Source organism: Esox lucius, chromosome 14, assembly GCF_011004845.1.
Source record: "Esox lucius isolate fEsoLuc1 chromosome 14, fEsoLuc1.pri, whole genome shotgun sequence".
Classification (NCBI taxonomy): Eukaryota; Metazoa; Chordata; class Actinopteri; order Esociformes; family Esocidae; genus Esox; species Esox lucius.
Window position 1 is genome coordinate 22,510,488 of NC_047582.1, and position 13,699 is coordinate 22,524,186.

Consider the following 13,699-nt stretch of genomic DNA (forward strand, 5'->3'; position numbering starts at 1 on the left):
ACTAGTGTCTCATGTTAGCAACCAGTCATCTACATCAATAGTGGAGGGAAGGTGAGCATCTGAGGCTAAGTCTGGGGTATTGTTTATCAAATCGTGTTGTGCTTATATATGTATACAATGTGACTTGGAGAGTACTTAAATGATGATGAGCAAATTTATTTTTTACCGCTAAGATCTCTGAACTGAAATTTTAAGTATGAGTCTATAGTACTCCATTTATAGGCTGGACCAAAGAATCCCAGACTTTTTTAGTCATCTAGGCGATTCACTTCATGGCATGCCAAATGCTGATAATGGCCCGCAATTGTGCAGTCAGACTTTCTAGCCTTAACACTTTTCAACATTTTCATTGTGCTACAGGTTTGTATCGAAAATGCTAGATTATTTTGTTGTGTAAACTTGCAGGTGTCGTAGACTCGATGTGCATGCGTTTCTTTCTGTCTAGCCCCTCCAAAAGTTGGTGTGAAAACGATTGTCAGAACTGTATCACGTTTCTGTGCAGTGTGGATACAGTGGCTACATTTTAGATTGACATCCGCAATCTTGTGTTGTGCGCCTTGAACATGCGGGTGTGAATTCAAACAGGATGGAAATTATTATGCTAAGATAGGTCTATCTAGGAATTTAATTTCTCTCTTGTAATGATATAAAATCTTCATTATAGAAGAAATACTAAGTACATGCGTTAACATTGTGGCAATTAAGAGGAAACAGGTTTGGAAATTATGGGAAAATCTAAATGGGAGTCAAAGGTTCTGTGTGACTTCTGTGGGACAGAATAGACAATCATAGGCTCATTCTATGCAGAACGAAGGGTATTGCACCTTATCACTTTGTTGCTGTACATCAAACATAGTGATCATAATGGTTGACATGTTCTGTGTTATGCGTTTTATGATATGTAACTGTGAAGTGATTACTTTGGACTCTCATTTGGCTGGAGGAATTGCTGCTGGGTTTATTATAATCCTCAGCATCTAATCTTTCCAAATACTTAAAGTCTGCTTAACGTGCAAAGAAGAATAAATATGCCACAAATACACTCTCAGTCAATATCGTAAGCCTGAGCTCTGACATCATGTACTGCTTCCCAAGTTTCTTTATCAGTGTCCATCGGCCATTTTCAACCTGTGCATAGGTTAGTGGAAGGAATTAGGATAAACAGTTGTGAACATAATAACAGTGCTTAATGATTGGAGGAGTGCTTAGGAAAATGTGGTAATGTTTCCAGACTACATGTCTTTGTGCATGCCTACAGTTTACTACATATAGTTGTCTTCTATTTTTCTGTTAAGAATTTTTGATAATACATTAATGCTTTTGATAATACATTAATAAAATCTGTACACTGTATTGTCACTGCTTCTATTTAAGAAATTAGTCTCTTCACTAAGACACGATAGAGACATTGTACTGTGCCCACATTGCAATGTAGGCCATCTGAATAATGTGGTCAGTTTTCTTTTCTAGAGTGAACATTTTTTGTTGACCCTGTTGGAAAACCAGGTTTTCAGGTGGGATTAGCCAAGGAAGTTGTAAGTCCCACTGAATTTAGCTAAAATAGTGGATTCTCTTAATAGTGATTTCCAAGCGAAAACACATTTCAAGTTTCAATCCATCTCTTCAAAGAAATTATTTGACCTCCATCTGGATTGGTTTAAGTGTTTTAAATGTTTCCTTTAATCAGGTGTGTGCTATAGCTGCTGGTTTTTACTTAACTATGTACATAAGCTCTGATTCATTCATCAATACAGTGGGGAGAACAAGTATTTGATACACTGCCGATTTTGCAGGTTTTCCCACTTACAAAGCATGTAGAAGTCTGTCATTTTTATCATAGGTACTCTTCAACTGTGAGTGACGGAATCTAAAACAAAAATCCAGAAAATCACATTGTATGATTTTTAAATAATTAATTGGCATTTTATTGCATGACCTAAGTATTTGATATATCAGAGAAGCAGAACTTAATATTGATACAGAAACCTTTGTTTGCAATTAGAGATCAAATGTTTCCTGTAGTTCTTTACCAGGTTTGCACACACTGCAGCAGGGATTTTGGCCCACTCCTCCATACGGAACTTCTCCAGATCCTTCCGGGGCTGTCGCTGTGCAATATGGACTTTCTGCTCTCTCCAAAGATTTTCTTTTGGGTTCAAGTCTGGAGACTGGCTAGGCCACTCCAGGACCTTGAGATGCTTCTTATGGAACCACTCCTTTGTTGCCCTGTCTGTGTGTTTCGGGTCGACCCATCTTCAATGCCACGACCCATCTTCAATGCTTTTACTGAGGGAAGGAGGTTGTTGGCCAAGATCTCGCGATACATGGCCCCATCCATCCTCCACTCAATACGGTGCAGTCGTCCTGTCCCCAAAGAATGATGTTTCCACCTCCATGCTTCACGGTTGGGATGGTGTTCTTGGGGTTGTACTCATCCTTCTTGTTCCTCCAAACACGGCAAGTGGAGTTTAGACCAAAAAGCTCTATTTTTATCTCATCAGACCACATGACCTTCTCTGAAATTTGCCAATGATCATCTGGATAATCCAGACGGGCCTGGACATGCACTGGCTTGAGCAGGGGGACCTTGCGTGCGCTGCAGGTTTTTAATTCATGACGGCGTAGTGTGTTACTCATGGTTTTCTTTGAGACTGTGGTCCCAGCTCTCTTCAGGTCATTGACCAGGTCCTGCCGTGTAGTTCTGGGCTGATCCCTCACCTTCCTAATGATCATTGATGCCCCACGAGGTGAGATCTTGCATGGAGCCCCAGACCAAGGCAGATTGACCGTCATCTTGAACTTCTTCCATTTTCTAATAATTGCGCCAACAGTTGTTGCCTTCTCACCAAGCTGCTTGCCTTCTCACCAAGCTGCTTGCCTTCTCACCAAGCTGCTTGCCTTCTCACCAAGCTGCTTGCCTTCTCACCAAGCTGCTTGCCTTCTCACCAAGCTGCTTGCCTTCTCACCAAGCTGCTTGCCTTCTCACCAAGCTGCTTGCCTTCTCACCAAGCTGCTTGCCTTCTCACCAAGCTGCTTGCCTTCTCACCAAGCTGCTTGCCTTCTCACCAAGCTGCTTGCCTTCTCACCAAGCTGCTTGCCTTCTCACCAGGTTGCTTGCCTTCTCACCAGGTTGCTTGCCTTCTCACCAGGTTGCTTGCCTTCTCACCAGGTTGCTTGCCTTCTCACCAGGTTGCTTGCCTTCTCACCAGGTTGCTTGCCTTCTCACCAGGTTGCTTGCCTTCTCACCAGGTTGCTTGCCTTCTCACCAGGTTGCTTGCCTTCTCACCAAGCTGCTTGCCTTCTCACCAAGCTGCTTGCCTTCTCACCAAGCTGCTTGCCTTCTCACCAAGCTGCTTGCCTTCTCACCAAGCTGCTTGCCTTCTCACCAAGCTGCTTGCCTTCTCACCAGGTTGCTTGCCTTCTCACCAGGTTGCTTGCCTTCTCACCAGGTTGCTTGCCTTCTCACCAGGTTGCTTGCCTTCTCACCAAGCTGCTTGCCTTCTCACCAAGCTGCTTGCCTTCTCACCAAGCTGCTTGCCTTCTCACCAAGCTGCTTGGCTTCTCACCAAGCTGCTTGGCTTCTCACCAAGCTGCTTGGCTTCTCACCAAGCTGCTTGGCTTCTCACCAAGCTGCTTGGCTTCTCACCAAGCTGCTTGGCTTCTCACCAAGCTGCTTGGCTTCTCACCAAGCTGCTTGGCTTCTCACCAAGCTGCTTGGCTTCTCACCAAGCTGCTTGGCTTCTCACCAAGCTGCTTGGCTTCTCACCAAGCTGCTTGGCTTCTCACCAAGCTGCTTGCCTTCTCACGCTGGCTTGAGCAGGGGGACCTTGCGTGCGCTGCAGGATTTTAATCCATGACGGCGTAGTGTGTTACTAATGGTTTTCTTTGAGACTGTGGTCCCAGCTCTCTTCAGGTCATTGACCAGGTCCTGCCATGTAGTTCTGGGCTGATCCCTCACCTTCCTCATGATCATTGATGCCCCACGAGGTGAGATCTTGCATGGAGCCCCAGACCAAGGGAGATTGACCTTCATCTTGAACTTCTTCCATTTTCTAATAATTGCGCCAACAGTTGTTGCTTTCTCACCAAGCTGCTTGCCTATTGTCCTGTAGCCCATCCCAGCCTTGTGCAGGTCTACAATTTTATCCCTGATGTCCTTACACAGCTCTCTGGTCTTGGCCATTGTGGAGTTTGGAGTCTGTTTGATTGTGTGGACAGGTGTCTTTTATACAGGTAACAAGTTCAAACCGGTGCAGTTAATACAGGTAATGAGTGGAGAACAGGAGGGCTTCTTAAAGAAAAACTAACAGGTCTGTGAGAGCTGGAATTCTTACTGGTTTTTAGGTGATCGAATACTTATGTCATGCATTTAAATGCAAATTAATTATTTAAAAATCATACAATGTGATTTTCTAGAATTTTTTTGATTCTGTCTCTCACAATTGAAGTGTACCTATGATGTACATTACAGACCTCTACATGCTTTCTAAGTAGGAAAGTCGGCAGTGTATCAAATACTTGTTCTCCCCACTGTATCTAACTAGCATCTCTCGGTTCCAGTGTCATGAAAAGCCCACTCATTTTCTTTATGTTTTTACATGGATTTCAATCATTGTCGGTTGTTAATTAACTCTTTACTCCCCCCTTTAGCTACAGAGCCAGTACTGTTGAATTAACACTGTACCAATGGTTGATTCATCACCTTATTAGTGAAGGAACACAAGACATAACTGCTGTCGTTGGGGAACCCCTGTGGTTTGATGCGTTAAATTGCCTGAGGCAGTAGTCACAAAACAGTTTGGCAGTGAATATTGTCCAAATTGAGGTTGGTGTGGTGAAATAGATATCATTTGTAAAGCATCCCTTCTGGAAGATGTTTCAGGCTCCACTATGGGACTTGATGATCTGCAGTAAAAAATTATACGATCCTGAAGTTAGCTGAAGGCTAACTGAAACCTTATGGACAGTGGTAAATGCATGTTATCACCAGATGTCCTGACCAGATTGTTTTTGTTTGTATTGTGCCATTGCATTTACAAACAGATATCAGCCAAGAAACAGGTAATAAAGTATGCAATTCCTTCATAAATATTATATATATTTACACGCAATACTCCATAATGACAAAAAAAAAATATATATTTATTAAAAATGAAAAACCTATATCTCATGGATACTTTGCTATGACACTCCAAATTGAGCAAATCAGGGATTTGTAATTGTTTAAAAACTCTAGGCCAAGGACTCGTGCTGAACTTGCTCATGTGAAATGTTAAATGCAAAGATATCTGACTGGATTTTAAACCAATTCTAAGTAACATTTATGGGAGATTCAGGAGCAGTGACTGAGACTAGGTTTTTCATCACCAACACCCCATCTAATACAATTTTGCACTGAATAAATATTGTTCTGTCTTTCCAGTAGCATTCCAGACACTTGCTCCATCTATTCCAAGGGGTATTGAAACAATTCCAGTGTGTAATTAAGGCACTATTTAGTGCTTCCTATATTTTGTCAGCAATTATTCCGACTCTGATGCTACCCTTACTGCAGCTTGTATTTGCCCAGTATACTTTGTGTCCTGCTTGTACAATACATTTCATGAATTTCTTGTGCCTTTTGCAATGCTTAAATTCTTTCAAAGTCCAACATTCTTCCTGTTTCCCGTGAGCTGAAAATACTTTAAGCTGCTATCTTATTGGTTTCAGATGTTTGATATTCAGCTAGCGTGTTTGGTGTGTTTTGCTGCCATTTAATCATGATAATAATTGTTCTTTGTTGAATTACTCTTTAAGGTCCGAAGACCTTTTCAGAATGTTTGATTTCAAACTGCTTTATTTTTAGTTTTGAATGACATCTGGGGGGTGGAATAATGAATTGGTTAGGACATGTGCACTTTATGTTACTGTGTTCTTGTCTCCCTCTTGATGTTTATGTTTAAAAGAAGTACAGAACAGGGACCTGGAGGGCAATAAGGGAGGGCATTGCTTTTTACATTTCATTCAAGGGAAGGTTTTGTGTTTTATTGTTGATGTAGGGAAGGTTCACATAATTACACATTGCTTGTTTATACATTTGACCTTACACTCAAAATGTGTGAAATTTGGAATCTAATTCTTAATACAGTACCTACAGTTCCCAAAGCCTTTTTTCTTTTAATTCTGGCTATTGCAATCTTTACACATACATTTTCCATAGTTTATGTTGCATTTTGATATGGAGTTGTCGACCTATGTTGTGATCCCAAACAAATAATGGATAATTGCAATGACTGCCATTAGTAATTTATTTGTAGAGTAAGTGCAGGTGATATGGAGGTGATTTTAAGACGATGCTTCATTTCACTAGCTACTCCTAGTAATCATCCATAGCAATTTAGAAAACCGGTTAAATAAAGTACATGCTCAGAGATGCACACAGCAAAGTTGCTGCCAATGTCTGTTGTCGGCCTATAGTATGGTGGTAAGTTTTGTGCTGTTCAGTTCTGGAGGGTGCGTGTGAAGATGAGAAGGATGTACCTATGAGAGGAAATACCTTGCTGCTACTGTAATTTGTATTAATTAAAGCTCTGTTTCATTCCCATAATGAAGCCTTTTACCACGGTTTTTATTATACCTATATTTGTCATTGTGGTGCTGTATTTTATAGACATGCCACAATCAGTTGGAAAAGGTGAGCTCCTGCGGCTGAAAGTTCAAGTTGTGGATAGTTAATTTAAAAGATTTAACTTAAAACTGTTACTTTGACTTGCTTCACATTTAACAATACTATTCGAGAAGACGTAAAAAAAATTATTGTGTGTTTTCTTATTTCTTATTATTGTACAACCTACAATAATTGTGTATTGATGAAGAGATGTTCCCCGGAGGAAGCAGCTTGAACTGTTGTCCACCCTAGACCACATGAATGGTTAGACTTTAATTTTTTGATTGTTTCTCCTATTCTGTGCTTTTTCTCTCAACAACAGGAACAAGTCCTCAAGACAGTCCCAGGAACTTCTCTCCTAGTGCCTCAGCCCACTTCTCCTTTGCACGAAGGTAATCACAATATAAATGGACGTGAAAGTCAATAAAAAAAAATTCTTTCATGTGACCCCCTTCACTGGACGTAACAGTGAGTCAGGACCAAGAACACTGGAATATGTTAATATTGAATGTAACAGCACTGCTGGTATTCTTACTGAAAGTCATTGTGTTTTTCAAAATAGTTACATATTCAATTCTTGCGATGTGAATGGGATATAATAGACGTGGTCAGCACTTTCTCTAGCACTTCAAAGAACAATGGTTGATGGCGGCTAGCTTTTACAGCTTGAAGGTGAGAGCAAGAGTGGCTTGAATGCAAACTGATATTACTGCAATTCACGTAGCTGAACAGATGGCATTACAAAATTTGGTAGAGTGTAAGTACGAAATCGGATGGGGTCCTTTAAAAAAGGGACAAATATTCCCCAATTGTCAATTTAATCAATCATGCATCAGTTTTTTGCGATTTAAATTTTTTGGGGACAAATTCTTTATGAACAAGTAAAAATCACTTGCTCCTCCGCTTGTTTTCACAACTTAATTTATTTTGTTCCATCTTCACAACACCATTATCTTATACAGACATTATACCAGGCAGGTAATGTTATGTCACAGTGTTTGCACTGTAACCCGCATACCTCTTCAAACCAGTCTTTCCTCTTCATACATCATTGTGCAATGTGTTTGAATTCCGAATTTTGTTATTTAAGACATTATACTTAATTCTAGCTTTGACAAGTTTCTAGCTTTTCATAAAAAAAAAAAATGTTCTCCGATTTTGTACTTGTGTTCAGTTGTATTGGTTAGTGTTACAAATGTTGCAGTATCTGGTGTTGGTGACATGTAGCAGAGAGAAAGCCGCTTTCCACAGGCTATTGAATATGTTTTAGCCATTCCACCAGAATAGTAATGATTTGATGTGACCGGATTTGGAAAAAGTACTCTGCTGTGTTCACCAGTTTTGGGATGTTCCTAAGTTAGAGCAAAATGACCAGAGAAACAGTGACATTATTTGGACATCTGCACTTTTTATTTAATTGATCGCTGGTTAGTTTTGAACATCCTTTACCTGGTTACTTAGATCATAGTTAGATACTTCCCTAAACTGGTGAACACAGCCGAACCCAGTTGTGTTATAAAAAATATAAAAAAATAAACCTCTTATTTTGAATAAATTTAAATGTGAAACAAAAATGTTATGGACCACCTCTTGCCAGGGCTGTGGTGATCAGTGCTGTGTTGTTGGCTATTTCATGTATAGTTTATAACTACCATTTTTATATTTCTGATTAGATAGCCATGGGTTAATGCTTGTGTTATGTTTTTGTTTGTTTTAACTCGGGTTTTTGAACAGGACTGATGGACGACGCTGGTCTTTGGCATCTCTACCCTCCTCTGGCTATGGCACCAACACACCTAGCTCCACCGTTTCTGTGAGTACCATACCTAAATCTGTTACACGCACACTTCAGAATCAACTCAATTAGTTATTCCAACAAAGGAAATAAAAAAATATAAAAAAATAAACCTCTTATTTTGAATAAATTTAAATGTGAAACAAAAATGTTATGGACCACCTCTTGCCAGGGCTGTGGTGATCAGTGCTGTGTTGTTGGCTGTTAGTAGTTTGACAGATGAGTGCATCATGCTAGTGTCTCCAGGCTAACTCAAATACCACACATATGTATTTAGGACCAGCAGATTTGTTTTGGAGTTAACATGCCCCTGACACACAGCCAACAGCACACCCACCTGTCATACCCAAGCATGCACATTTCCAATAGTTTCAGCCCACAAATGACTTGTACATTTTATTCAAGGTTTGTCTATCCGATGCCTCCATGACCACAAATGTGTCTGCCACAACTGCGGTAGTCACGGTCTCTCTGTGTCAGTATGTGTTTGTGTGCTTCTCCAGTCTGGTTCCCCGAGTCCTCCATGTACTATCCTGTTTTCCATTGTTCTTCGTTTTGAATACCAGGAAGGTGTATGTGGCCCGTGGGACAATTCTCCTGCTTAGGTCTAGAAAGAGGGAGGCTCTGGCTAAGTCCCTTAATGTTGCGTCGTCACTATTCACCATGTTCAGGATTTTGGTCAGTCTGGTACAGTATGTCTAAATCCACTCAACATTCAGGACATCCAAACCCCTCCATTCTCATCGTCCGCTTAAGCCTGGTTAAATACTTATGGCCAAACTCAACTTGATTCCCCGACTACTCTACAGCAGTCCAAGACTAGCATGTTATATAAAGCACCTCTAAGTCCAGACTGCTGGAGGGGTTTGGCTTCTGACGTTTATTATCAGGCTGCTCACGTCTGTGTTGTCTCATTTTAGCATGATGATGCAGGCAGTTTATTGTCAAAACCAGTTACGCGTAGCAGACAATTGACCTATTTTATAGCCATCTGGCAACCGACCTAATGTAACCTCTGCAGCTGCTTTTGTAATTGTGATAGGTCCTTGTTGTTTCTGTTATTTTGTCCACCTGTCCAACATACATAGACTAAAAGATAAAGCTAATTAGGATTTCTGCCCATATCTGTGACAAATTTTTAACTCCCAATTGGCTCCCAACTCCCAATCATATTTTGGTTTGGTATCTTGAGGATCACCTTAGACTTGGAGTCTCTATCAATCAGCTTGAGTCAATTGGAGGTCCTGGGCATATTAAACATGTCCCAACAACATTTTATCCTTTACAGTGTCATTTTAGAGGAAAAGGAAAGTGGCATCCTAAATTAAATGGTGGCTTGGCCAATTGGAAAAACATCAAAGTTTTGATAATGACAAATATTAAGTTGTGAGAATTCTGTGTAAATTATGGTGTGAGGCTGTACCTGTGCTAAGGTATAGTTTTAGAAAGTAGCAAAGGGATAATGTAAGCTTATCAGGTATGTTCTACCAAAATATCCAATAGCGCAGATCCCATAATGTTTTAAATGCAAATAGCTTTAGAGTTTTGGTATTATTGCCTACAATAGATCATTTGTTCTCAAAACCTTTTTAAATCATGGCTTGACATTTTTCTTATTATGCAACACCATGGGCGAAAGAGGTACTATTCATTTTATTGTATTTGGTTTTATAATGCAGGAAACCAATATCCATAGGAATGTAACATTTTATTGAGTGAAATTCTTTTATACTTTTGTTGTCATCAAGCTATAATAACATGCATGTCAGTCATTGGCACCCCTAGAAAAATCTTATGAACAAAATCTAGTTGATGTATATTCTGATCAAGGTACTTTACATGACGTCTTGTTTCATTGGGGTATACATATGAGGTGACACAGGTTAAGTTCCCTTCAGTTGTCCTTTTGCATGGGAAAGGCCAGCAATCACACACATGAAACAACACAAAAATGTTGTTAGCCTTCACAGATCGGACAATGACAGTGACCTCAAACTTAACAGCAACAAGACAGAGGTCATGCTCATCGGCTCCAAATCTACCCTCACCAAACAGCACAACCCCAGCATTGCCATAAGTGGTGTACCGGTCCTCCTGTCAACAATGGTCAAAAGCCTTTGTGTCACCTTGGACAATTCCCTCTCGTTCATATCCCACGCGCAAAGCACAAACCGGACAATATATTTGCAGCTCCCTACAATCTCCTGACTATGACTTTCACACCCTGACACTGTAATTCTCATCCATGCTTTTTGTCAGACTACTGCAACACTCTCCTCTCCAATATCCCCAACAAACGCATATCACACCAATCCTCATAAAACTACATTAAACTAACTACATAAAACTCCTACCTCTCGGCCCTTCTCGTGACATATGCCTCCTCCTCCTCTGCCGGTCTCCTGGTCACACCTGAATTCTGTCTCCCCGTAATGGGTGCCTGGGCCTTCAGCTGCTCAGCACCCAGGCTCTGGATCTCACTGCCCCCACACATACGCTGTGCAGACACAATCATCACATTAAAAAAAACTTCTCCAAACCAACCTCTTTCTCTTTTTTTACTGATTACGTATAGCCTCTACCTCTTAACTCTAACTCCTCTGTCTCTACACAATTATTTTATCCACTTCCCATCCCATCTTTTTCTACCTTTTAACACAGGATTCATATGCTCTTCCCACCCTTTCTCCATATTTTCTTTCTCGTTTCTCTGGTTCTCTGTTTTAAATGTTTTAATGCACCATTCTTATGTCCTTGTAGGCCCATTCCTCATGTCATAGGAACCATCCATAGTGAGAAGGATTGAACCATCCATAGTGAGAAGGATTGAACCATCCATAGTGAGAAGGATTGAACCATCTGTAGTGAGAAGGATGGTTCAAATGGCAAAAACATTTTTGTTTTGAGCTTTGCAGAAATGGATGAGATTCAAATTTGTTTTTTGGCGACGAACACCAGGGGTCAGAAAAATACTCCCCACTTGTGAAGTGTGCTATTGGGTCTGTTATGTTGTGGTGCTGTTTACTTCCAAAGGCCCTTGGAAACTTGTTAGCATACATGGCAACATGGGCTCTGAGTACCCGGATTTTTTAGGCCAAAACCTCTCTGTCTCTGCCAGGACACTAAAACTGGGTCATTGTTTTGATCTTTCAACAGAACAACTATCAAAAGCCTACCTCCAAATACACACAAAAATGGTTCACTGACAATAGAATAACATTTTAGCAGTGGCCATGACAGTGATCCCATTGAAAACCTGTGGATTAAGCTGAAAAGAAGAGTTATCACAAGAGTTTCTGTCTGGAAGGAATGGTTTATAAGTCCCATTGGGTTCTTCCTCCACATAAAACATAGGACACAACTCAGAGCTATTATCTTGGCAAGGATTGTGCCCAAAATACAAAATTCAGCGGTACTATCATTAGCATTTTTTGAACACACTGCATTCAATGTAATGGGCTTGCATCTGATAATTTGTCTGTTTTGAATGGTTTGCCCAAGGGCTCGGTTCTTGGCCCTCTCTTATTCACTATATATATTTATAAATAATGTAGACGGCAATATGCAAAATGCATAACTTCGCTTGTTTGCTGATGACACTGTTATTTATGGTTGTTCCTCAACTTTGGCAAAAGCTTTTCAGAACTTGCAAATTGCTTTTATTGCTTTTCAATGTACCTTGTCTCAGTTGAAGCTTGTTCTCAGTGTGGAAAAAACCAACAAGTTGTGTTCTCCAAAGCAAGAAATTGACCTATGAATCTTCCATGTATAAGTACTAATCAGGGGAATGACATTGAGGCAGTAAATTTATATAGATATCTTGTCATTTTTATTGATGGCAACCTTTCTTTTCAATTTCATATTCAGCAACTTGCAAGAAAAACTAAAGCTAAAGTTGGGCTTTTATTTTAGGAATAAGGCTTGTTTTTCTTTTAAAACTAAAAGGAAACTTGTTTTAGTTACTTTTAGGCCTCTATTGGACTATGGTGATATTTTATATATGAATGTTTCTGTTCAGTGTCTAAGATTGGCACCCATTTGGCACTCTTTACCATGGAGCATTGAGATTTATTTTAAACTGCAAAGGACTTACACACCATTGTTATGCTGGGGTTGGCTGGTCTTCCCTAGTCACTCTCAGACTCAGTCACTGGTATATTTCTATTTGCAAAGACATTCTGGGTTTGCTACCTTTTTATTTATGCATTTTTATTCTTAAGAAATGTGGTGGGTTCTGTCTCTGTTCACCGGACATTATTTTGCTAACTGTCCCGATTGTCTGAACGGATTTCGGAAAAAGGGCTTTCATGTACACTGAATTGGAAGAACTTCTCTTAGTATTTTTTTGTAATTTATGAATGATATTTTGGCTGATTCCTTGGCTTTTCAATGTTTTTAATTTGCTGTTTTTATTATTGTGAATTATGACTGTGATTTATTTGTTTTACTTATTATTAGTGTACCTGTATTTGTTTAGATCGTTTTTTGTAACTTTTAAATAACAGCTTGCTGTTGCTTATCTTGGCCAGGCCGCTCTTGGAAACTAACGGTTTAATAATAAAAATGTCGTTAGTCTGTTGAAATCCTAAGAAAATGCATTTAGGTCTTCCTACATTATGGTCTAGCTGTTGTTGTTGTTTTGAAGTGGCCTACAATGTTGTTTTTTCAATGAACACATTTTAAACCCGCTGTATCACAGCCTATACAAATTTGTGTGAATGACATTGCGTACCTGTTCATTTTACATGGTTGTATGCTCTGTTAGGTTTTGGCCATAAGATAATTATTTTCTTGTTTTACTGTAATGTTCAACATCTTCAGACCTTTACAGCACTAATGATGGCCATTACAGCAGGTGTTGTTTTGGCACAGAGCTGCAACATGCATCCACACAAGCCCCAAGGCATAATACACAAACAAAACAAACAAACATGTCAGATAAAGTATTTTCATTTTATTTTGTTTACAGAGATTTTATACTTACTCATTGCTTTATGAGTAAGTATTAAAAGTAAAATAGTATAAATCATTAACTTTTTTTGAGTATTTACGATAGAGTGATTAAAGACAACTGTGCTGTTTGTATAGGCAGTGTTTTGTGGCTTTGGATTTGATAGCAATTTAATGTTACGAGGAAACAAAGTTTACTATATTTTGTTGGCTTTCATAACTTCTACCCATAGCTAATATTATATACAGCTAATATTATATAATTGTTAAAGTGAATAATTATCTAATGAAATAAACATAATCCGCAA

General features: G+C 39.6%; 1 protein-coding gene across 7 annotated transcripts in view; it reads left to right on the forward strand.

Moving 5' to 3' along the window:
* The window catches only part of mast4 (microtubule associated serine/threonine kinase family member 4), a 120,577-nt gene that overhangs the window by 76,191 nt on the left and 30,687 nt on the right, over positions 1-13,699 (forward strand). For all 7 annotated transcript variants that reach the window (XM_034296761.1, XM_013137127.4, XM_034296762.1 and 4 more), the window contains 2 exons: positions 6,969-7,038; positions 8,381-8,459. In XM_034296761.1, coding sequence (XP_034152652.1) covers positions 6,969-7,038; positions 8,381-8,459 — 149 coding nt within the window. The remainder of the gene's footprint in view (positions 1-6,968; positions 7,039-8,380; positions 8,460-13,699) is intronic.